General features: G+C 41.1%; 2 protein-coding genes across 2 annotated transcripts; one reads left to right on the forward strand and one right to left on the reverse strand.

Moving 5' to 3' along the window:
* The first annotated feature begins 756 nt into the window (after positions 1–756).
* On the forward strand, positions 757–9,944 carry ANKRD34B (ankyrin repeat domain 34B). Its single transcript, XM_079995624.1, has 2 exons — positions 757–1,438; positions 4,146–9,944. The coding sequence occupies exon 2, from the start codon at positions 4,186–4,188 to the stop codon at positions 5,725–5,727; it is 1,542 nt and encodes a 513-aa protein (XP_079851750.1). The 5' UTR covers positions 757–1,438; positions 4,146–4,185; the 3' UTR covers positions 5,728–9,944.
* FAM151B (family with sequence similarity 151 member B) lies at positions 5,708–23,134 on the reverse strand. Its single transcript, XM_079995750.1, is given in 9 exon segments — positions 5,708–11,603; positions 13,275–13,329; positions 13,331–13,389; positions 15,612–15,694; positions 16,473–16,608; positions 17,291–17,502; positions 18,629–18,791; positions 21,170–21,295; positions 22,670–23,134. Coding segments are annotated over 9 exon segments (1,152 nt in total). The 5' UTR covers positions 22,869–23,134; the 3' UTR covers positions 5,708–11,484.
* Positions 23,135–23,349: the final 215 nt, after the last annotated feature.

Genomic DNA, 23,349 nt, shown 5'->3' on the forward strand with positions numbered 1-23,349 from the left:
AGATTAAACTGTAACGAGCAATGCAGGGACATCACATACTGGCAAGGTGTTTCACCTTTACCAAATATGATAGAGGGATTTTGCCATGAGGACACTTTCCAACAAGTGTTTCCCACCCAACCATGCGTTCCGAAGTAGTTCTCCCTCCTGTGAGAGGATTGCATTATGCACCTGTCAATCTTATAACCAGTGAAAAAGAAATAGACAACTTAATGGAAGACTGGTCAAAATATCACTAGGCAGCTGCACCTTCTAGTATGGAAAGAAAACCTTATTCTTGGGGGTAAATTGTTGGCTGCAGCATACAAATGGTAAGAATAGTACCCACCCACCTGTCTCATACACACAACCACATCCATTTACAAATGCAGGGCTCCGGGTTGGTGGGTGGGTGTCGGTAAAGTGATGATTTCAGCAGAGTTCTGTCTCCATGTTCTGATCCAACCCATGAATTTTAATGTTTGGGCAAGTGGTCCAAAGCAGAGCACAATGGTCAGCTTTTTCTTGACAAAAGCTTTATTAGTAGTACTTTATTATCTATGTGTTTTATCCCGCTTTCTAAACAAATGTTGTCTCTCAAACTGTCTCACAACAATGGGGGAAAGGAAGGGGACAGGACCTGCCACCAACCTTACAAACTAGAAAGGCAAAGACACTCAAAGTGGGAGAAGCTGCCTTTGACAGTTTTCTGCCAGGCAGAAACTCAACAGGTGCAACTTTCTTCTCGCCATCTCTGCGTCCGAGGGAAAGTCTGCACCTGTTGAACTTCTGCCTGACACGCAGCTCCTAAAAGACCTCTGGGGCCCGGGGGTGGGGTGGGGAGATGTAAAACCTAAGAGGCCGCAGTCTTCTTATACACGTGTCCTCGGGAGTGCGCTCTCCACTGACTCCAGGGAGACCTGCTTTCCAGCAAACGTAGGCGTTGGCTGCACGCCGCAAATCCGACTGGATGCGTGGAGCAGACTCTACCTCGCAATCTTCCCTGAGGAGGGACAGAGCGCGCGCGCGCGCTCCCGCCGCCTCCGCTGGCTTCCCGCCTTCTGCAAGAGCAGCGAGCAAGCCCACCTTGCCGGCAGTTGGCTAGTTCCGCGCGGACGAGCAGGCAACAGACGCCCTTGGACAACCGGGGGCCGCGGAGGGGGGACTAGCGGCGAGGCAGCGGGTCCTTAGAGCCCGAGCTCAGCAGCGCGTGGGTGGCGCGCCCAAGAGGTGGGCGAAGCCGCCCCAGCGCTGCTGACAGCCGCCTCTCCAGAGCAGGGGCGCTGCCTGCCAGCCGAGCGGAGGCGTTTCTTCCCCCTCAACTCCCCTCTATTGCTTCAAGCGGCAGCCGCCGCTGGAGAACTAAGAAGACCTGAATTCCTGCGCAGAGAGGAGCCCCCTGCGCTAGAGAAAGCAGCTCTCCCGCTCGGCGTCCCTCAGCTGCCGGCTCCTCGAGCAGGTAAAGCGGGCGGAGGGGAGACTTGGAGAGCGGTGGCTTGACCCCGGGCCGCTTGCCTTCCTACCTGAGGGCAGAACAACTTGCCTCACCCAGCGGTGCCTTGGCGTGGTGGCGCCGCCGCCGCCGCCGCTGCGTTTTGGCGAGCGCGCCTGGCGACTCTGCACAGCTCTGCCGAGAGTGAGGGGGCTCCCGAGGGCGTGCAAAGGGGGCAGGCAACAGGGAGTAAGGGGTGGAATCCGTGTCCTTGTACATTGCCTGCCTGCCGGCTGTTAACCTAGGATCCTAGGCTCACTTATTTGGAAGCACGACCCATTGACTTCAGTAGTGCTGGCTCCTAAATAGGCATATAGTCTGGAATAGGCTCGCTGATGGCTTGCAAAAGTGTGCAGTCCGACACCGTTTCTTTACTAGCAGTGTTCGGATTCCCAGTTCCGTTTTTGCAACCACGCACTTCCGAAATATTTAAAAATCGCAAATACTCTGGACTAAAATGAATGGAGTTTCTTCAGAGTGTTGCTGGGTTGTTGTTTTTGGCACCGCGGAAGAAGAAGCAGAAGAGCATACAAATTGCAGTGTTCCAATTAGCAGTTAAATTTAACTAAAACGAAATTACTTTTTATTGTTTATGGGATGCAGCGGTGAAATGGAGCAGACTGTTGTGTGGTACTGAGCAAGGCTGACTGTTTTGCCAGGTTGCAAATTGGGTGGAGAATTTATTTTCTGTAAAAGAGTGCCTCTGAATTTTTATTTCCTAAGACAATACAAAGATCAGTGCTATTTTTTTTTAAAAAAACTAACCTTGTATGGTGCACACAGTTTAGTAGTGATATGTATTTAATGATAAGGAAGCTCCAGGAAGGCTGCAATATTATGCACAGTCACCTGGGAGTAAGCCCCACTTAGATAGGAGGTCCCTTCAGCCACCCAATAAAATATTAGAGGGGATCACTCACTGCGCTGTGTCGATTATGCAGGACAGGGCTTACCTGCCCCCTCCTCAATATTTTATTTATGTTGGCACCACTGTCAGTAAATATGCATAGATTTGGGCTGCATATTTGAGGGGACTTACTCCCTGGTATCCCCTTCATGGATCACTGCCTTGCCGTGGTGAAGGGGCTTGAATAACTCAGAGAAGCTATGAGCTATATGTATGGAAGTGAGAGCTGTACCATAAAGAAGGCTGATTGCCGAAGAATTGATACTTTTGAATTCTGGTGCTGGAAGAGACTCTTGAGAGTCCCATGGACTGCAAGAAGATCAAACCTATCCATTCTTAAGGAAATCAGCCCTGAGTGCTCACTGGAAGGACAGATCCTGAAGCTGAGGCTCCAATACTTTGGCCACCTCATGAGAAGAGAAGACCCCCTGGAAAAGACCCTGATGTTGGGAAAGATGGAGGGCACAAGGAGAAGGGGACGACAGAGGACGAGATGGTTGGACAGTGTTCTCGAAGCTACCAGCATGAGTTTGACCAAGCTGTGGGAGGCAGTGGAAGACAGGAGTGCCTGGTGTGCTCTGTTCCATGGGGTCACGAAGAGTCAGACACAACTAAACAACAACAACACTCCCTGGTATGCGTGCCTTAGAGCATACTGGGTATATTTATTTTTTACATTTTTGTCCCACCTTTATTCCGAGGAGCTCAAAGTTTTCCCTCCTCATTTTATCCTCATAACAACCCTGCATAGCCCCTTTAGGAAGGGCTGTAGTTCAGTGGCAGAGCACCTGCATTGCATAACAAAGATACCAGGTCCAATCTCCAGGAAGGGTTTGAAATGCTGGAGGGCTGCTGCTAGTCAATGTAGATGATGCCAAGCTCAATAGACCAATGAGCTGACTTGGTATAAGGTGGTTTCTTATATTCCTATGAACATCCATGGCTGAGTGGTCTCCCAAGTCCTAGTCCAACACTCTAACCACTACTCAGCTTCTCTCAACTCAAGCTTTACAGAAGTATGTTCTTCTGGTTTCAATTGGGCTTACTCTTAGATAGGACTGAAGCCTCACATAAGAGTAAGGATGCATACTAAGCTGGCATACTAAGCCAATCAAGAGGTATGGGGTGGTGATTACAATGAGAACCTGTTGTTAAAGCACCTTTTGGGTTGTGATGTGTGGTAGCATGGCCCATCGCCCCCACTCCCTACTTAAGTGGTCCTCTAGTAAGCAACTTGCTGACCATAAACAAACATACTAGAAACACTCAATGCATCCTCTCTGAGTTTCCTTATTCTTCCATGCCTTCCTGTCAGTTTTAACATAATTCACAAGACTAATGGAAACAATTATCAGATAAGAAAGCAAACTCTGGGTATGACTCAGGCCAAAGTGGAGTACTAATTTATATATTCATTTTTTTTTTAGTATGAGAGCTGGAGTTGCAATGGGAAAGTATCAGGTAAAGAAAGATTTAAGCAACCTCCTTCCTGATACTTCTCCAATCTAAATAACTATACAGTATTCCAAAGCTGCTTTTCCTGTCAGAGTTTTGTTAAGTACATATAATGCATTATTTCAGCCTTTAGTGCGAGGTCAACTTGAGGAATACAAGGTATATGCACTGTTTCATGCAGACAGGTGTGTGTGTGTATTGCAAAATTAGAATGTTCTGTTTAATAGAGGCTCCCATTTTTTCATCTTCCTGGTACTAAATGAAAATATATATTAGATTCTTAATTATCTTTCCTGTTTGTCTCCAAATTAGGCAACATTTCCAACAGCTGCAGTCTTCAAAAACAGAGAAGATGGAAGAAGTCATAGAGCTTTCACCTGATGGAAACTCTCTGATAAAAGCGGTCTATCAAAGCAGACTTCGTCTCACAAGGCTGTTGTTAGAAGGTGGAGCCTACATTAACGAAAGCAATGACCGTGGTGAAACCCCTTTAATGATTGCTTGTAAGACAAAGCATATGGACCATCAGAGTGTTAGCAAAGTCAAAATGGTGAAGTACCTCCTGGAGAATAAGGCAGATCCGAACATACAGGACAAAACTGGGAAGACAGCCTTAATGCATGCTTGCTTGCAGAAGGCTGGTCCTGAAGTGGTTTCTTTACTGCTTAAAAGTGGAGCAGACATAAGTCTGCAAGACCATTATGGCAATTCAGTTCTTGTTTACTCAGTGAATTCAGAGGACAAGGAAACCCTCAAAGTTCTCCTAGATGCTTGCAAAGCAAGGGGGAAAGAAGTCATAATTATTACGAAAGACAGGTCTCCATCTGGGAGGCAAAGAATTAAGCAGTACTTAAATGTTCCTCCTCCTGACACTGATGAACCTCATTCTTCAAGTTCTTGCACTTCCCCATCAGATGTAGAAATCAAAACATCTCCCTCACCACAGTCAAATTCAAAAGAGACAGAAAAGGGTCTCTTTAACTTTAAAGAACCTAACCATCCTGGAAGAAAGGAAGATGCCCTTGAACCACATTCTCCTTCAAGAAAACCCAACTTGGCACACACAGGACCTCAGATGCAGCACGTATATTCTGAACCTTGGATGAAGCCTTCCTCCTCACTTTTTGATCAGAATCAAATATCCCCTTTACAAGAAGAGCTTCAGGACATAACTCCAGAGGAAGAATTGTGTTTTAAAATCAACAGCCTGGCCCTGTCCAAGAGATTTATCACCAGACACCACAGCATTGATATAAAGGATACTCTTAATTTCTTGAAAAACTTTGAGCAAACTGCCTCAAGAAAAATGTCGTATGATGAGATAAATTCTCAGTCACTCTTTGGTGAGACTTACCACAATAGGAGCGAAGCTGCAGCAGATCAGAGCGAAGCTCCTGTAGACCAGAATCCAGATTCCGCCCAAATGACCTTTGTTTCCACCTTGAAAAACATTGTTCAAAGAAGAAATCTGGGGGCAAATCACTACAGTTCTGATTCACAGCTAACAACTAGCTTAAGCCCTCTTACTGAAGACAGCAAATCGCTTCTAGGGAAGAAAAAGCTGCTCTCCCCGTCTCCATCTTTGTCACTGAGTTCCAGAGAACTGATAGAAAACATGCCTCCCAGTTTCTTGAGCAGGAGAAATCATGCCATTTTAGAGAGGCGGGGTTCAGATCACACTGCCCTGACCAGACCTTGTTTTCTTCCCCCTTTAAATGTGAACCCTCATCCCCCAATCCCTGATATCTGTAAGATTAATACAGTGGTTTCTTGTGGACAAAAAACCCTAATTCCAACAGCGCCCATTTACCCCAAAGACTTCAAAAGTAAAACACTCTTGACAAGGAGGCAATCATTACAAACTGAACAGATCAAACAGCTGGTAAATTTTTAGTTGATTACTGGGGAACAGTGGCATACAACTTGTACACACTAACAAGTATTATTTTGGAATGTGAGAGTGGCTGGACTGGACTGTAGCAACACCCCCTCCCCAACTCTTCATTGAACATCAGCCTTGAGGTTGAGCTGCAAAAAATGTTCTGGTTAGTTGCCGAGGAATAATTGCAAAATATTGCTACCTTCATTGTAACTCCATAGTAAAAGGAGAAAACAATGAATATGGTTCTCCATTGTCTGCATAGATAATACAAACCAGAATTTTCTGATAAGGCATTCTAGGGTTTGCAAATACTAGGCCCAGTCTCTTACAGCAAGTTTACTAAGGCCTTATCTACAATGTGTGACTATTTTTAAACAGCTGTTACAGAACTAAATCCTATATTGTGCAACAGACAGTTCAGCTATACAATGGGAACAACCCAGTACATAGTGGGAATGTGTTCAAGCCCATTGATTTCAATAGGTTTAGTCATGCCTAATTCTGTGCTGGATTATGTCTAGTGTCTATTCTTACATTAATGTATCCTCTCTTGAAAGGTTGCAAACGTCTAATGAGAAGTGACTGAATTGAATGAAGGAAAAATATAAAGCTTTAGCAACAACTAGGGGGGGAAGGCAGGACATGTACAAACAATAAAAAGCACAACATTTTAGAAAAGTATTGCATCCAATTTATAACAGATGGAAAAGCTGCCGTAAAATCCAACAAACGTCTCCAGTTTTGCAGAGTGAATGTTTTTCTGTTTAAATTTTGGAAGCTTTTGTTGTTTGTTCATCTTGAGTATTTATTTAATACATTTTGGGGCAGAGGAGCAACCATGGAAGTAATGAAGATATACTGGTGTCATTTTACTGCATTAAACTCTAGCTTTTGCTGCTTTTTTGGTTTTTTAATTCCCAAACACTTTCTTTCCCTCTGGCCACATTCTTGAATTTATAGGATTCGATGGATCATGGGAATCTTTTGTGATAGTTGCCTAAATAAAATAGTCGTTAGGGTGAGGATTCACTATGAGGGGAAAAGTGGGACGAAAGGGAGCTCTACATGCACCAAACAGTAATTTATTATACTTATTATGTTTCAATTAAAATCTTTTTCAGGGTGCTGTAATCAGAAAGTGTTCTCAAAGTGTTATTTGAGAACATAAAGCATTATTGTTTTACTGTATCCTTGACACAGAGTTTAATCAAAACATATTGAGGCTGTTAAATGTATTGTTTTGTGCACTTAGAGATATCTCCTCCACCAGGTCTTGCATTTGTTCCTTCCCTTTCTCCCTTAAAGTCTCAAAGGCACTGGGGAAGACAGAGAGAAGCAGCAACAGCATGAGACAAAGAAGGGAAAGTGAGTCCCCTCCCCATTACTTTTGCTGCTGTCATCTACCTCTTCTGCATTAGCAAGCTGCTCTTTGCAATGACAACTGATCGTATGCAATCAATTCTCATGTGACTTCTCTCCAACTGTGTGTATTTGTGTGTGCATGCATGGATCATTAAAATAGGATCTTGGCAAAACTGGGTGTTATCATGGAGTGCCTGGCAGACAAGTTTCTTTGATGTGCACGTTGGCAGGGACTATGTAGTCTGGGATTATGAAAAAGAAGCTGCCACCAAAATGTCAGCTAGGGTAGAGACAAGTCAAAAGGTAACAGAAAAAAATGGTGAGAGAGACAGTATTTCTGTTTGGGACTGTGGGAGAGATTCCTCCCATGATCCATTGTTTGTGGGACAGGAAGGGCTGGTCCAAGACATTTTGGCACCTGAGGCAAACTGTAAAATGGCGCTTCCCCTCCCTGCAAGGGAAGAAGAAGGAAGAGAAGGTCAACATCAGGAACAAGTGGGGAATAAAGATCTACATCACTTATGCATCCTACCATCTGAGGTGGTTGCCTCACCTTGCCTCATGGGTGGACTGGCTTTGGGGATGGGAGTGTGTTAGAAAAACTAGCCAAAACACTGGCTATAGACCTCCAATAGTTATTGTTACAATTCAAGTGTGGTAAAGGCATAATGATCTCACTTTTCTCCCCTTTGAATGCAGTTACACAGTCCACCTGTCCCCAGTCTTGGTTTACGTAGCTTCTGGTGCCTCTAAATGGGGATGTGCATTAAAATACAAATCCAATTCAACATACCTGAAAGAGTGTCTCCACCCCCATCATTCAGCCTGGACACTGAGGTCCAGTTCTGAGGGTCTTCTGGTGGTTCCCTCACTGAAGTAAAGTTACAGGGAAGCAGACAGAGGGTCTTCTTGGTAGTCGCACCTGCCCTGTGAGACCCTCCCATCAGATGTCAAAGAAATAATTACATGGCTTTCTGAAGACAGCCCTGTATCGGGAAGTTTTTAATGTTTGATGTCTCACTGTGTTTTTTATGTTATGTTGGGAGCTGCCCAGCCAGAAGGGTGGGGTATAAGTAATAAAGTATTATTATTATTATTATTATTATTATTATTATTATTATCATTATCATCATCATCATCATTATTATCATTATTATCATTATTATCATTATCATTATTATATTCCTCATGCAGCATAGACCTTGCTAAATTGGGGCAGGTGTTTTTTTATCTTTGCTCCAGATCTTTCACATCCTACAGACATTTGCTATGAAAAGCAGCTCTGTTGTTTACTTGTGTTTTATTGGAGTGGGAAAGAGTGCTGATATTGTAAATGTCAGCATTGGTGTTTTGTACTGGAACAGTTCCTGTGAAACATTTATCAGATTTCTGTGTTCGCTGATAACTGGCACTATGTTGTTACTTAAAAATGTTTTGTGGCTTTAATCTTTCAGTAATTTCTGATCTAATCAGAAAGCAAATGTTATTGACTGAAGGCCCTGAATAATTAACAATATTCTGTTCAGGGTGGCTAGTAGTGCTTTGGCTTACTCGCTTATACAAAGACAGTAGATCCATAGTAAAGAAGACAGCTATTCTATACTAATTAATATGCAGCTATACAATGTTTCTGTTATGAACAGATTCTTCTCAGTATCCAGGTTCTCACTTATAGCCTCTTCACCTGTTATTTCCACCAACTCCAAGGCTGTCTCCAAAACAGTGCTTTACCCAGCATCCCATGCTATCTCATGTTCTTGTCTTCCAACCTCACCACCATTCTGTTTTCTTACCTTCTTGCAGATGAGGAGTTATTGTGGGAATTAATATTCAAAAAAGGTTCAGGTATATATTTCCCCCCATGTCTGCCATCTCAAAAAGAACAGGGTGATCTGAGGAGGGAAGCCATGAATGAACCTCCACCCCTGGTCCCCATAGAACCCATAGCAGAAAACAACAGCACCATTGAACAAAATGGGGGAGGTTGTAAGGTTAGTGGTGCTTCTTATCCCAGGCAAATCTGCTTCCTTTCCTTCCTAATAAAGTAGAGTAAAGCATTCCAGATAGTAGTGCTGAATGAATTATAAATGAGCATTTATAATTATGACTCATTTCTCTAATGAGTTTAATAGTTTTTTTTATTATTGGAAAAGATCTGATATTGCAACGCATTGTGATATTTATAATATTTTGAGCAGCGTTCTGTGTTTTTTTTCCCCTATTGTACTCCTGAATGATTGGCAATGGCCTTTGGCTTAGCAATAATGGGGAGCTGAACCATCAAATATCAACTGGTACCACCCAAATGGGAGACAGTAAAAATTGTATTTGAGGCAAATTTTAAAGCAAAGAAGCTATCAGACATAGGGCTGCAAATTCTAATTTGAGCCTTTATTGCACTAATTAAGACAGTTTTAATTGTTTTAAAATGTGTGGGGGTTTTTAACATTATTTGTAAATGTATTGCTTTGCTACTTTGCTGCCCTGTGTTCATTTGGAAGCAAGGGTGTGTCAGAAATTTAATTTAAATAATAACAACCAATTAAACAATATAGGCTCAGCCGAGATAAAAGCCGTAGCAGCGTGTGTGATGGGGGGGAGCTGTCCTCCTGACACCATCATTAGTGCTGCTAAATGGAACTAGGGCTGAACTGGGATGGTGTGGGTGTAACAGTGGAAGCACTGGATTGCCTCTGACAACCCTTCCACTGCATCCATATGACCCAAAACATAGCAAGAATTGAGTGTAGCTTAGATGTCTAGTTACTGTGTGTACTTTTTTAAACACTGCATTCCGTGTTCCTACTTTGAAAACAAGGCTATAACAGATATCACGGCTCAAGAATGCCCCTTATTTTTTACAAAAAGATGAATTGTGTATATTAAAATAATTGTTGACTCCTGACAAATTATGAAACGACAAAGGCAAATCATAAGCTTCAACGGGTATTTTTTTGGAAACTACTGATATTGGAAAATGACACCCACAGCCATTAATTTCAGTTAGGCTGACTGTTCTTCCATGGTGTGTTCATATTTGTTCACTGACATATGTCCCATTATACAGCCACAGATGTGAGTCATCTGTCTTGACTTCCAGCTGTGGGTGTCATGGGCTGAGGCAGTCCTATGACTGCTGATGACACACTTGTATAGTTCAGCTGTTTACATGCTGGGATTGAGAAGCTACTCACAGCACAAAAACATACAAATAATGCCAGACCTCATAGATACCTACACTTGCCACCAACATTTATAAGAACACCCTAGTGCATGGCACCCACAGTTGAAAATAAGGAAGTAATAGATAAAAGCGGTAGCTACAATGAGCAGATAGACTAAGAATGGTACCAGGAAGCTAGTGAAACTTCTGGCATTGAACAAGAATTTTCCCTAAGGGGTGTACCACCAAACCCGGTGCCCAACCCAAATAAAAGCATTTGGTCTGGGAGGAAAACTCAGTAGTGGCTCATAACCCCTCTTAAAAGTTAGCAACTTAAATAATTTTTACATTCAGCTGGTAAGTTCCATATTACATCTCAGCAAGATGAGTATAGACTTGAGATTGTTTCTGTTGCATCTACGTGGTTTTGGAGTATGCAGCCCAAGCTTTCAAAGAAACATGATTTTGAGAAAATATTGACCAGGCACCCTAAGTCGCCTTGCAAACACAAAACAGTACCCTCCTTGAAATGAAAATCATTGTTATAATCTATATTTTTCATAATCAAGGTAGGAACATATGCACTGGAAATTATTTTTGTTTGGGAAGTTATTTTATATCTGAAGCGGTCTTAAATGCTCCACTTTAGTTTGTTTTCTCTCTCACTAATAGAATAGATCATGCTGATCTAATCATGATAAGTAAATGTTTTCATGTCATACCAGTTGCCTCATTTGAGGGCTGTTAACCTGCAAGTTCTCCAGATGCACAGTATGTGTAGATACGACAATCTTACCCCTGGCGTCTACATGTTGAGTGGATTGTGGCAAAGGAGACTACCTGATTGGGGTTTTATTTGACCAAGGACCAGACATGTGTACAACTGCAGCACATGGGCTCCTTTTAAAATGGTCTGCTGAATGTGTGGACAACAGGGGGCAACTTTACCTTTCCCCTTCATGCACATATCATAGAGTGCTTGAAGTAAACATCTCTGGTCCCAGTCCCCCCCATATTGTACAATATTTATATACCTGTATCTGATAAATTTTGTAAAATAACTTCCTTACAAAGACTGAAATGTAGTACCAGTAGCTTTCAGGAAACTTTCTCATGCTTTTATTTATATGTAATTTATTTTTATAAATTCAAAATTGTATATCCTTTTGAATTGTTTGTTTTGTGATAAACCTGTAATTCCACATGTAAATCATGTATTTGATATGAATTCATACGTGGGTTCTCTACTGCCTAACCGCCCCCTCCCAACATTTATGTAGAAGTATGTGCATTTTCAAATGGATAGGCATATGTTTAAGAGAAAAGAGCTTACCTTGACTCATTCCAGTCTGCTCCCTGAACACTGTGTAAACAGATGCAAATGTGGGCAGTTCAATGTCATCCAAGGGTTTGACATTTCAGGTTATAAGAAAAAGGATTAAGGGAATAATGAGTTTTCCAGTATCAAAACCACTGTCCTAAAAAGAGATGGGATAATTGTTCTCTTTGAAAGAAAAGTTCACCTTGCAGAGAAGCAAATGTAGGTTGGAAATTGCCACAGAATTTATCAAATGCATTTCAAAATGAAACAGTATGAGTTTCCTTTTCAGTTGTGATTCTAAGCTTCAAAACCCATCCAGAATTTTAAGATGTAATGGGGAATTAGTTTGGCATATTCCTTAATGCTCACACTGTGGATTTCCTTGCATTGTATACAGGCAAGCTGAGCAATATATGGAAACAATGCGACTATTGAGACATACAAAGATTCAGCACTAGATCTTTTGGAATGGTTTTCCTTGATGACCTGAGCATAATGCTAATCTGGCAAGATTTAGTTCTATACATGTTACAGCTATCATCTATCTATAGATCTATCATCTATCTGATTTTATCCTCATAGAATCATAGAGTTGACGTCATACCAGTTTAAGCAAAATGTAATGACTTCTCACAGAAGCTGATGTATTAGCAATCCTGCCAATATGGAATCAAAAATGCACTGAATTAATTCATAGGTTGAAAACAAAGCAACAGTGGTGTTTCTTCCACTGCAAAGCTATTTCCCACTACAGTGGTACCTCAGTTTAACAACAGCCCTGCTTACGATCTTTTCAGTTTACGAGCTCTGCAAAACTGGAAGTAGTGTCCCAGTTTGTGAACTTTACCTCTGTTTATGAACGGAAGCCGAACGGTGGAAGGGCACTGGCAGCGGGAGGCCTCATAAGGGAAAGTGTGCCTCAATTTAAGAACAGTTTTGGTTTAAGAACGGACTTCCGGAACCGATTAACTTCGTAAACCGAGGTACCACTGTACAGTCATTTATTTGTGCAGTCTGACAATTTCTCTAAGCTTTTGTTACACTCTTCCTCTATGCACTAGGTTGTAACTTGTAACTTTTTATGAGATGATATACTCTAAAGACATGAGTTACATTTTAGCTTTCTATTTACAGTGGACTGTGACAAAAACAAATTCCTGTTTTCCACCTACCAAAGAGCTGGTGTGCTTTGCCTACTTAATATTTTAAAAATAACTTCCCAAGTTTGGTGGGACCATTGTATGTTCATTCTTCCCAGAAGCCTTTGGGCCAACCTAAAACCTGCATTTCACCTAGCAGAGCCTAATCATAATATCTGCTGCTACCTCCGACCACCACAGCTGTCCAATGGGACCTGGGCCAAACCAGTGTGCGCCCCATCCCATTGGCTCAATCTCCCCACTGTCTCTGCCCACTTCCTCTATGTGGTGGCGCTCCTCCTACCACCACCACCCTGGCTTTCCCCCATTATGCTGCTGCTTTAGTGGTGACAGCTTCTCTCCTTTCTCTCCTCAATGGTTCATTTCTTTCTTTCTTTTTGTGCACCTGCACCCTCCCTGCCATGCTCCAGGAAAGGATGTGGAGAGCTTTCTGTGGTGGAAATTAGAAGGGCCAGCCAGGAACTGGGCTGCTGACCATCGTTGCAGGTGTAGGGTGTGGGGGGACGGGAATGCAGGGCACGAGGTGGTTGCCCCTAAGGAAAAACCCCAGCACCGTTCCTTGGGCACAGTTTTGCCTGCATTCTGTCTTGAGTCTGTGACAGGACGCAGATTCCATGGCTCCACCACCAGCCAATTTCTCTCAGCCATCTCCATTTGTTTATAACAACCTGAAAAAGAGGTCAGGATAATTTGAAAGCTTGCACACTGTTTGGTGACATTTTGGTTAGCCTAAAAAAAGGTATTGCCCTAATAAGAATTTTGAAAGGTTATTCTTTACTTAAAGATCCTTAAATGTTCATGAATTAGAATCTCCTTCTGATAAAGTGAACTCTTATCCTCCAAAGCTTATGCCATGATTAGTTTACTAGTCTATGAAGTGCCATAGAACCCAGCTTGTAAAAGTCTTGTGTTGGGAAGCTTTCTTGCATTTGTCAGCTTATCAAAGAAACAGCCAAACTTTCTAAATCTAACTCCCACAAGTTATTTGTATAATTTTGCTTTAAATGTTAATAAAGTTATTACAGAAATAAGTAGCTGTCTTTTAACAATGTAGGAGAAACTGTATCAAAGACATGCTGGTAATTTCAAAAACAGTTTTATTGAGTCTGAGGAAAGAGATTTCTGCAACATCAAATCATTTTAGAACGATTACAGTTTCATTTATGTATTTTCTAGTGCACACAAATGCTGGTAATATAAAGCAAATAACATGCACCCATAAGGATAACATTCTTCAGTTTCCAAGCACAACAGCCCAGCTTTGTATGGGAGCTCTATGAGATAACATAAAGTAGGTTTATAGAAAGTACAGAAATAAATCTACTCAAACTGTAACCAAAGGCTCTGTGATTACAAATAGGTGGATAATGAAGAAAACACAATAAGCTTAACATCCAGGTAAGAAAAAAAAAGACATTTTAAGTGGATGGATGTGAATTTGCCTTCTATAAAAGTTTTAAAAGCATGGGACCTGAGCACTGAAGACTAAAAGGGAATACATGTTCGAGAATTATGTACTGAAGTGGCAGTTGCTTTCAATGAAACATTAATCTGAAGCAGAATCAAACTAAAACCAGATGATGTTGCTGCTAGTTGGAGTTGAGGCTAAGTACTGCTGTTTTATAATGGATGTATGATTTTATTTTATTTTTAGATTATAGTACTGTTTATACTGTATGTTGTGTTTGCTCCAGTGGAAGAGCTGGGTACAAAAACTCTGAAATAAATAATAGAATGAATAAAAATACTTGTAGTTTCATTATAATGTTAAGTATAGTATGATGTTGCAGTCTGGTATGTAAGCGATTAAGTATGCCAACTCTTGATTCAAATGCAGATAGACTTGCATTGACACTGGCAGGGTGGTTTTTAAAATGTTTCCACACTCAGGTAAAAAAAAAAATACCTTTTGCCTTTAGGAGTAAGAAATGCTACTGCCCGATCACAGCTACACTAAAATCCTGGATATCTGAATTATTTTTGAGAGGTAGGAATCACTTCTCTGTTTAACTGAATAGATTCAGTTTCTTAAATGTTAGTCAATGCTGTAACTGTCCCCTTCGCTGACAGCAGCCAACAGCAAAGTTAGGAAGAAAAATGTATCTTTTGGGGGTGAGGAAGACCAGGCAATAATTTCCCACATGTGCTTGATAAACTGAATGACAAATACTTTAGAGGGGCTTTTATGGGCTGAGTAAGAGTTTTATTCATCAGTTAATTTCATTAATCTGATGAAATAGGCTTGCACTATAGTAGTTCTACCTGCTCCATCATTCTTTTCAGTGCACTAGGTGAGTATTGCAGAATCAAAAGTGCTGGCTGTAAGACCTTCAGGTGTGTTTCCATGGCTGAGGCCAACATGGGGATATTATAGCGCTCCACTTTAGGCAATGGATCATATATACAATGAATTAACATGGAGGTAAGTATAGCAATCAGTGGATTTCAAGTATATTACACTTTGTGTGCCCATGGGATAGTGGCACTATGGTATCCAGAACAGGAACTTTTTTGCATAGATTAGGACAGAGATGGGGAGCTTGTAGTCCTCCAAATATTTTGTTTGATTCCCAATTCCCATCAGTGCAGCAAGCATGACCAGTGGTCAGGGAATATGGGAGTACAACTACTTCTGGAAAGCCATAGTAAAAGTTCTATTTAATGTCCAGGTCTAACTCTCTCAACTCCCATACCATCCCAAGAATTCCCAACCCCCAGAAGCAGATTGGGTGAGCAAGGAGCACTGCAAAGAGAAGCGGAATATGGGAAAGCCCCGTTCCATAAACATGAACTCTGATCACAGTCTGTTCTCTTTATGCCTCAATTTGCATTCCTATGGCCTTTCTAAACTCAGACTTTTGTGGTTCTAAGATATCATAAAAAACTCTACTTTTATCAAAGCTCCCTCTGATGAAGAGCAGATCTTCTACGGAATAGTCATCATGTTTTCCTGTCCAAATTGTCAGAGTGTATCTGGAATGAAAGTCACCAAAACTTTGGTTTAATTTTATAGAAGTCTACATAAAACTTAAGCAAATAACATTAATATTAAAATTTAAGATAGGCAGAATCCATTATTAAAATGATAGAAGTGTCTCTGCTAATATTTTCTCAACATCATTGCACAGCTCCTTCCTCTAGCACACCAGCATCATGGTTGACTTGCATTAAGTCCAAGTTCCTTTTTATGTCCAAACTGGGGAATTCCAACAATGTCAGAAAAAAATACCAGGTATTTTTTGCATATATTGAAGTTGCCTTATACAATCATTCCATTCTGTCAACAGTTTTTAAGCATATGTGCACAAGCTCATTGCTTTTTGTTCAAGTATGTCCATCATTAATAATACCAACACAAGAAGCTGCCTTATGCCAAGTCTGCCCCTTCGCCCATCTAGCCTACTGTCTACACTCACTCTCCAGGGTTTCAGATGGGGGCAATTTTCATCCCTACCTTGAGAAACCAGGGACTGAACCCAATAACTTCTGCATGCAAAGCAAATTGTTCTACAACTGAGCCACGACCCTTCTCTTTAATACTTAAATGTTGAACTATATACCTGACACACTGATTTAAAAAATGAATGGGTAGTTAACTAGCATTAATGCTAAGCTATTGGTGTACAGAAGCTTTCCATTCAGTTTTATGAGGGAGAAATGCTCAATGGACAATGAACATACTGTTACATGTCACCCCAAGCTCCCAGTTGGTCTCCAATCTCCAAATCACCCCAATTGATGTTAACTATACCTGTTTGACTGCTGTAATAACCACAGTAGTTCAGGTATTGACTGACGGACCAAAGCAGCTCGAACAGGAAATGTTATTGGCTGAGTAAGATCTCTACATATCTTGGCCATCTCTTGCACCATTGCTAAACTATAGCCTAAAAAATAATAATAACAAAACACATAATTATTTCAAGAACTTATTTTGCCATCTCAGCAGCATGCATGGGTTTTTTAAAGTTACAACCACAAAATATTAATGATCAGAAATAATTTTTCAGGAACTAGGCACCGGGGGAGAGACAATGAGCACTAAGCTGTGAAATGGGCTCAGAAATCTTAAATCCAGACTCAAATTCCTGTTGGCTTCAGAGCATACAAACCTAGAACAACATTTATTTTCAAATAGCTGGGAAAACAGGTTTCATAATGTGTTGTGTATACAGGCGCATGGAAGATAACAGTCCTGGATTTTAACATGACCCAGGCACACTTCACATGTTACAGTAATTCACAGTAAGTTACTTCCACTTAATTTAAGCGGGCAGCTCTGCATGCTCATTCTTTTGTACACACAGAGCAGCTTTCCTAATTTTATTTAATGGGGGGGAAACATCACAGCACCAGAGGTCCCAAACCTGAAAGGAGCAGATAGACAACTAAGATGACCAAGTACAAGGAAACACAAATTAAAATATAAAATATAAACTATGTCAATGATAACAGCTTGACATAATTTCCTAGAATGCATACTGTTAGGTAAATTAACTGCATGATTTTGAATCTTACATAGTATTAGGTGGATGAATTCTTGCGAAGCATTCCAATATTTATTCTTACCTTTATTGCATTTTAGATTAATCCACCCAGTTGTCCATCCTAATGACAAAGTTACATCTGGAAAAAATGTTATCACAGTGTCTAGAAACCCCTTTGCATCTACTACACAATTACTTCCATTTGGTCCAGGAAGAATGTCTGCATTAATCCAAACCGGTTGCCTGAGTTTTATGTCTCCAAGAAGCTTCATTGATGGATTAACAGCTGCTAGGCTGTAAAGACAGAACAACAAGTAATCTGAATACATCTTAGTAAAGGTAAAGGAACTCCTGACAGTTAAGTCCAGTTATGAACGACTCTGGGGTTGCAGGGCTCATCTCGCTTTACAGGCCGAGGGAGCTGGCGTTTGTCCGCTCCGCAGACAGTTTTTCTGGGTCATGTGGTCAGCATGACTAAGCCACTTCTGGCGCCATGGAACACTGACACCAGAGCAGCGCAAGGAAACACCCTTTACCTTCCCGCCAGAGTGGTACCTATTAATCTACTTGCACTTTTGGTGTGCTTTCGAACTGCTAGGTTGGCAGGAGCTGGGACCGAGCAATGGGAGCTCACCCTGTCATGGGGATTCGAACCGCCAACCTTTTGATCAGCAAGCCCAAGGCTCAGTGGTTTAGATCACAGCGCTACTCGCTTATCTGTAACACTAGGAATGATTCATATAATGCTCTTTATTGTCAGCTTCTAAAGATTCTTACACCATGAAATTCCAGCTCAGCAAATTAACCATGATAACACAGACTGTAAAGTGATTAATACTTTTGTACCAAATACATGTTAAATTAAGCATCATTAAATATAGTGTGATGCTTTATGGTTCGAGCTCTATTCTAATATCTATAACAGCTGCATTGTAACATCATATATTCTAGCTGCATGTGACCATTTCTTAATGTCTCGTTGGTCTTGCTTTTATCTGTAATTTTAGTTTTTGTAAGCTGCCTTGTTGTACTGTATTGAATAAGAAGGATAAGGTATAAATTATATTAAGAGAAAATGCAATGGACTAAACCTGAGGCTGCAGATCACATGAAAGTGGGAAAGGTGGGAACTGAGGAATTTTGCAGGTGGAAATGTTTAACCTAAGCAAAATGCTTTCTTTTATTGTATCCTAAAATGCTTTAAAACTTAAGAGATAATAATGGGTTTGCTGTTGGCTATATCTAATGTTATAATTACTGTTAAGACAGAACTGTAGAATTGTACTTGTGCAGTTCTATGCAAGTTTACTGGGAAGACAGTCCCACTGAGCTCAATGGAACTTACTTCTTAGTAAGCATGTGTGCATTTAAGACTGCACCCTTAATCTTACAAACATGTATCTATATATATTCCAAATACCTTTTAAAATCAAGCTTGATGCCCTTGCTAGTGTTTTTAATTTCATTCAGCCATTCCTTTAATGTGTTATCACTACTGGTTTCAGGTGGATGAGCCATGATGGGCTCACCACTTCCCTCTTCTTCACAAAGAAGAACATCAGCCTCTATCATGTGAGCTGGACCTGTTTGTTTAAAAAAACATGAACAGAAACAGTAAAACAAGCAGTGTTGTGACATTTAAATTTGTCATGGATAAATTGTGTTGCTATCTAACATTTATGTATCACTTAAGAGTCAGTTTAATCCACTTGAAGGAGATCACTAGACACAGACAGTGGAAACATAGATTCATATCTCTGTTCACATAGCTCATCTGGGAGGCTTGGGGAAACCAGGACTATTGCATTCACTTAGATAGACTTGTCAGTGTTATTTTAAATATATTCATAAATACAAATATTTCCTAATCACACTATACAGCAGGGTTGTTTCCTGGAATAGAAGTATCTAGCTTAAAACATTAAGCTTAAGAATCTTGCTTTAAAAAAGAGTTGACAAGTTAATTTGTGAGTGGGCAGTAAATTGAAAGGCACACTAATTGCATTCTTCTCCTTATTTTGTACTCCACAGAAGCTACTTAATTAATTTCTCATGTTTGTGCTTTTTAAGGCAAACAATTTAGGCTCCAGTCCTAACCATATCTACTCCAAAGCAAGTCCCATTGGATTAAATGGGTCCTATTCCCAGGTCAATGGGATTAGGGTTATAGACTTACAGTGCAATTCCAACCCAGGATCGGCCAAAATGAACAAATGTTGATCTGGCAAATCTTGAATGCAGCTGGGGCTATGCTGGAGCAAGTCCCTCAACCTTGCTCAACTGGGACTCAGCCAGAACTTAAACTGGTGTAATTTAAAATGGTATGTCCCCACAAAAAGGGAGTTCTGGAGTAGGGCAGGACAAGGAGAGACTTGCACCTGAAGGTATTGAGGGGATGCTCATCAAATATGCAGATGACACCAAAATGGGAGGGGTAACTAATGTTGCAGGACAGAATCAGGATTCAATATGACGTCAACAGATTGACCCAAACTAAGGGACAAATACAAGGTTCTACACTTCAGCAGGAAGAGCCAGCTACACAAATATAAGATGGGGGACACCTGGTTTGCATGTGAAAATGATCTAGGGGTCTTAGTAGGCCCCAAGTTTAACATGAGTCCACAGTGTGATGTAGCAGCAAAAAAAAGCTATTGCTATTATTGGCTGCATCAGCAGAGTTACAGTGTCCTGATCAATGGAAGTAACAGTCCTGCTCTATTCTGCCTTAGTCACACACCTGGAGTACTGTGTCCAGTTATTGGAGCCACAATTTAAGGAGGATATTGACAAGCTGGAACATGTGCAGAGGAGGGCAACCAAGATGTTGAAGTGCCTGGAAACCAAGCATAATGAAAAATGGTTGAGGGCATTTGGTATGTTTAGCCTGGTAAAGAGGGACTTAGAGAAGGTTTGATAGCCATCTTCAAATATCTAATATCCCTGGTTTCTTTCTCACCTTAACTGATTTCCAGTGTGTGTGCTGCTGCATGCTTATCCCAGAGAGCAAAAGCCATCGACTTAAGTGCTGCTTACCTCTGAGTAAAGTGTGCAACCTCCAAGTTAGTGCCTTTCTGAACTAAAAGGGAAGTGAGTCATTCTCAGAAGTTCCTGCCTCTGACGTGCCAGATTTAGGCTGCAGTCCTGTGTACCCAGTTTCTTTGGAGTAAGCCCCATTGAACTTGGTGATATGTACTCATGAGTAGACATTTATAGAATTTGCTGTTAAGCCCCCAGTTTAAGTCTTTTGTGATTATTTAAATACATCATGCTTTTTTATGGAGATGGGGGCACCAATATATCTCCTTGCCAAGGGCGCAAAGGGAACCTAGGTACGCCTCTACCTGTAGCCGAGCAGGTAGGATACCTGTGACCCCTCTAAATGTTGCTGGACTTCAGCTACCATCAGCCCCAGTTACCATGGCCAATGGGATGACAAGAGGTATACTCTAGCAACATCTTGAAGGACATTGGTTTTCCACCACTGCTGTCACATACCTAGACTGGGGGTTCAAATATTTTACCACCATCACTCCATGCAATCTCTTCTCCACTGTTTAGGATGGGCTCGTACCATAAGGTTCTCTGCCTTTCCCATCTTGGAAATTTGCTTAAAGGGTGTTATATAATAAATAATTGCAGCCACAATGGAATGCCTTCAGAAAATGTTGCATAAAGCTTATGATGCACTCATATTTTTCACATATTGTCTCAAAACATAAGGGCTAGAAATGCATTTCTGAAGTGGCATGGCTGCCAGGCAACTGAGTAGCTCTCTGATTTGATGATCACAAAAGAAACAAACTATTCTTCTAACAAACCACATGCAACGCTCTGGTAATTCAACTCTGGCCTCAGAAGTGCTTCCATGATACACTGTGAAACTAAAATAAACCACTTTTATCATATTCTCAGTTAACAGTTGGTCTGTTTTCAAATATATTGTCCAGCAAATACTTACTCTGTATCGCCTCTGTCATTTGTAACTTATTATTTGCTCTATGGTACCAGATGATTTCAGCTCCATCTCTTGTTTTAATTTGTTTGGCATTCAGGAAATAATCCAATATATTTTCACTCCAACACCCTATGTTGAGAACATTGGAGGGAATAAATGTCAATGTTAGACAGCTTTCAAAAGCTTATTAAGCCGTGTGTGTGTGGGAATAGAGACAACTAATGTGAAACAGAAATAATATCTAGCATTAAAGTAGGAATAAAATAAGCTATTATTGACAATAAAGGAAAGATTTGAGCATAAAGGTTAATCAGTCAGTCCTTCATTTCATTTGTATGTCACCTTTCCAAACTTAAAACCACACTCAAGGCTGCTTACAACATACAAAAAACCCACATAATTACAAACAACAGTAGTTGTAAACAATTAAAAAAAAAACATCAATAGCAGCAATTATCCCACACCCAAGAATTCAGCAGCTTTTATAGTCAGTCAGGGCCTCACCCTCCCAGACCAGGTGGGAAAAGGCCTGCGAGGCAGGGAGCAGGGTCTTCTAGGAATCATAGTAAAGTGGAACTTTTGAAGGGGAAGGTCTACAGCTCAGTGGTATAGCATCTGCTTTGCATGCAGAAGGTCCCAGGTGTAATCCTTGGCATCTCCAGGTAGAACTGGGAGAGTGCCATGCCTAAAGTATTAGAGAGCTGCTGCCAGTCAGTGTAGATGATACTAATATTTCCCAATTTGTGGAAATTAACAGCAACAGGTTATTATTTGTACCCCACCCATCTTACTGAGTTGCCCCAGCCACTCTGGGCGGCTTTCAACCTATATAAAAACATAATAAAACATCAAACATTAATAATATTAATATTTATTTATTTATTATTTATACCCCGTCCAGCTGGGGTATAAAAACTTCCCTATATATGGTTGCCTTCAGATGCCTTCTAAAAGTTGTATAGTTATTTACTCCTTGAAATCTGATGGGAGAGCATTCCATAGGGTGGGCACCACTACCTAGAAAGCCCAATGTAGCACTATGTGAGGTATGTGTGCATGGAACAAGAGATCCACCAACCATCCAGATCAGAAGTTGTAAGAGATTAATCCAATCCAGTAAGTGGCAGGTTTTGCTTTTGTCGACAGAGGCATGGGTTTGTCAACAAATGGAACAACAAAGGTTATTCCAGGCAAATTGCTCTTCAGTCATACATGCTCTTCAGTTTTATATCATAAAAAAGCTGTGGGAGCATTAGCAACATAACCCTCAAAACAAATCAATAACCTTAAGAGGTGGTAATGTGTTTAATTTCTGAAGACACTCCATTTCTTTCTCTGTCTGTGTTTCAATTAAACTATCTGTCACAGGGTCTTGTATGTAACATTGCAGCAATTGCTTCTCTGATTAGAAAAACAGCATCCTCTTGATTTATTCCTCTCTAATAATCAAAATAGCTTTTTTCAGTCTTCCAGTCAAGTCTCCACAACAAATGTTACACTTACCCACACAAGCTGACCACAGAGGTGAGCAGTGATTTATGTATAGAGAACAAAAGGTTAATATTTGCACCAGCACACCTGCCCTGCTCCTCATTCTAGCAGGTGCACCTAAGAAGCAACCAACCAAGCATGTGCATGCAAAAAAGGAGAAAGAGAAACCACAATGCATGGTGGCTGGAAGGAAATCTTCACTCAAAAACATGTGGAAGTTTCTATTTCAGCCTTTCCCAATCCATTGCCCTCCAAATATTATTGGACTACAACCCTCAACATCACTTTGGGGAATTGCCATAGCTCAGTGGCAAGTTCCAGGTTCAATCCTGGGAATGTCCTGTCTGAAACCCTGAAGGACCAGTCAGTATAGACAGTATAGATCAGGTGTCTGACCTTGGCTTTTCTGTATTTATATCCCACCTTTCCTCCAAGGAGTTCAAGGCAACATACATACTTCTCCTCCCCATTTTATCCACACATACCTGTGAGGTTAAGTGAGGCTCAGAGAGAGTGGCCCCAAGGTCGCCCAGTGAACTTCAATGGCCGAGTCAGAATTTGAACCCTGGTCTCCTGAACCAGCGCTCTAACCACTATACCACACTGTTCCCCTATTTTACCACTGGCCACGTTTGCTGGACCTAATGGAAATCGGCGTCCAGAATACCTGCAGGTTAACAAGCAGGAGGAAA

Source organism: Podarcis cretensis (assembly GCF_951804945.1).
Source record: "Podarcis cretensis genome assembly, chromosome: 11".
NCBI lineage: Eukaryota > Metazoa > Chordata > Lepidosauria > Squamata > Lacertidae > Podarcis > Podarcis cretensis.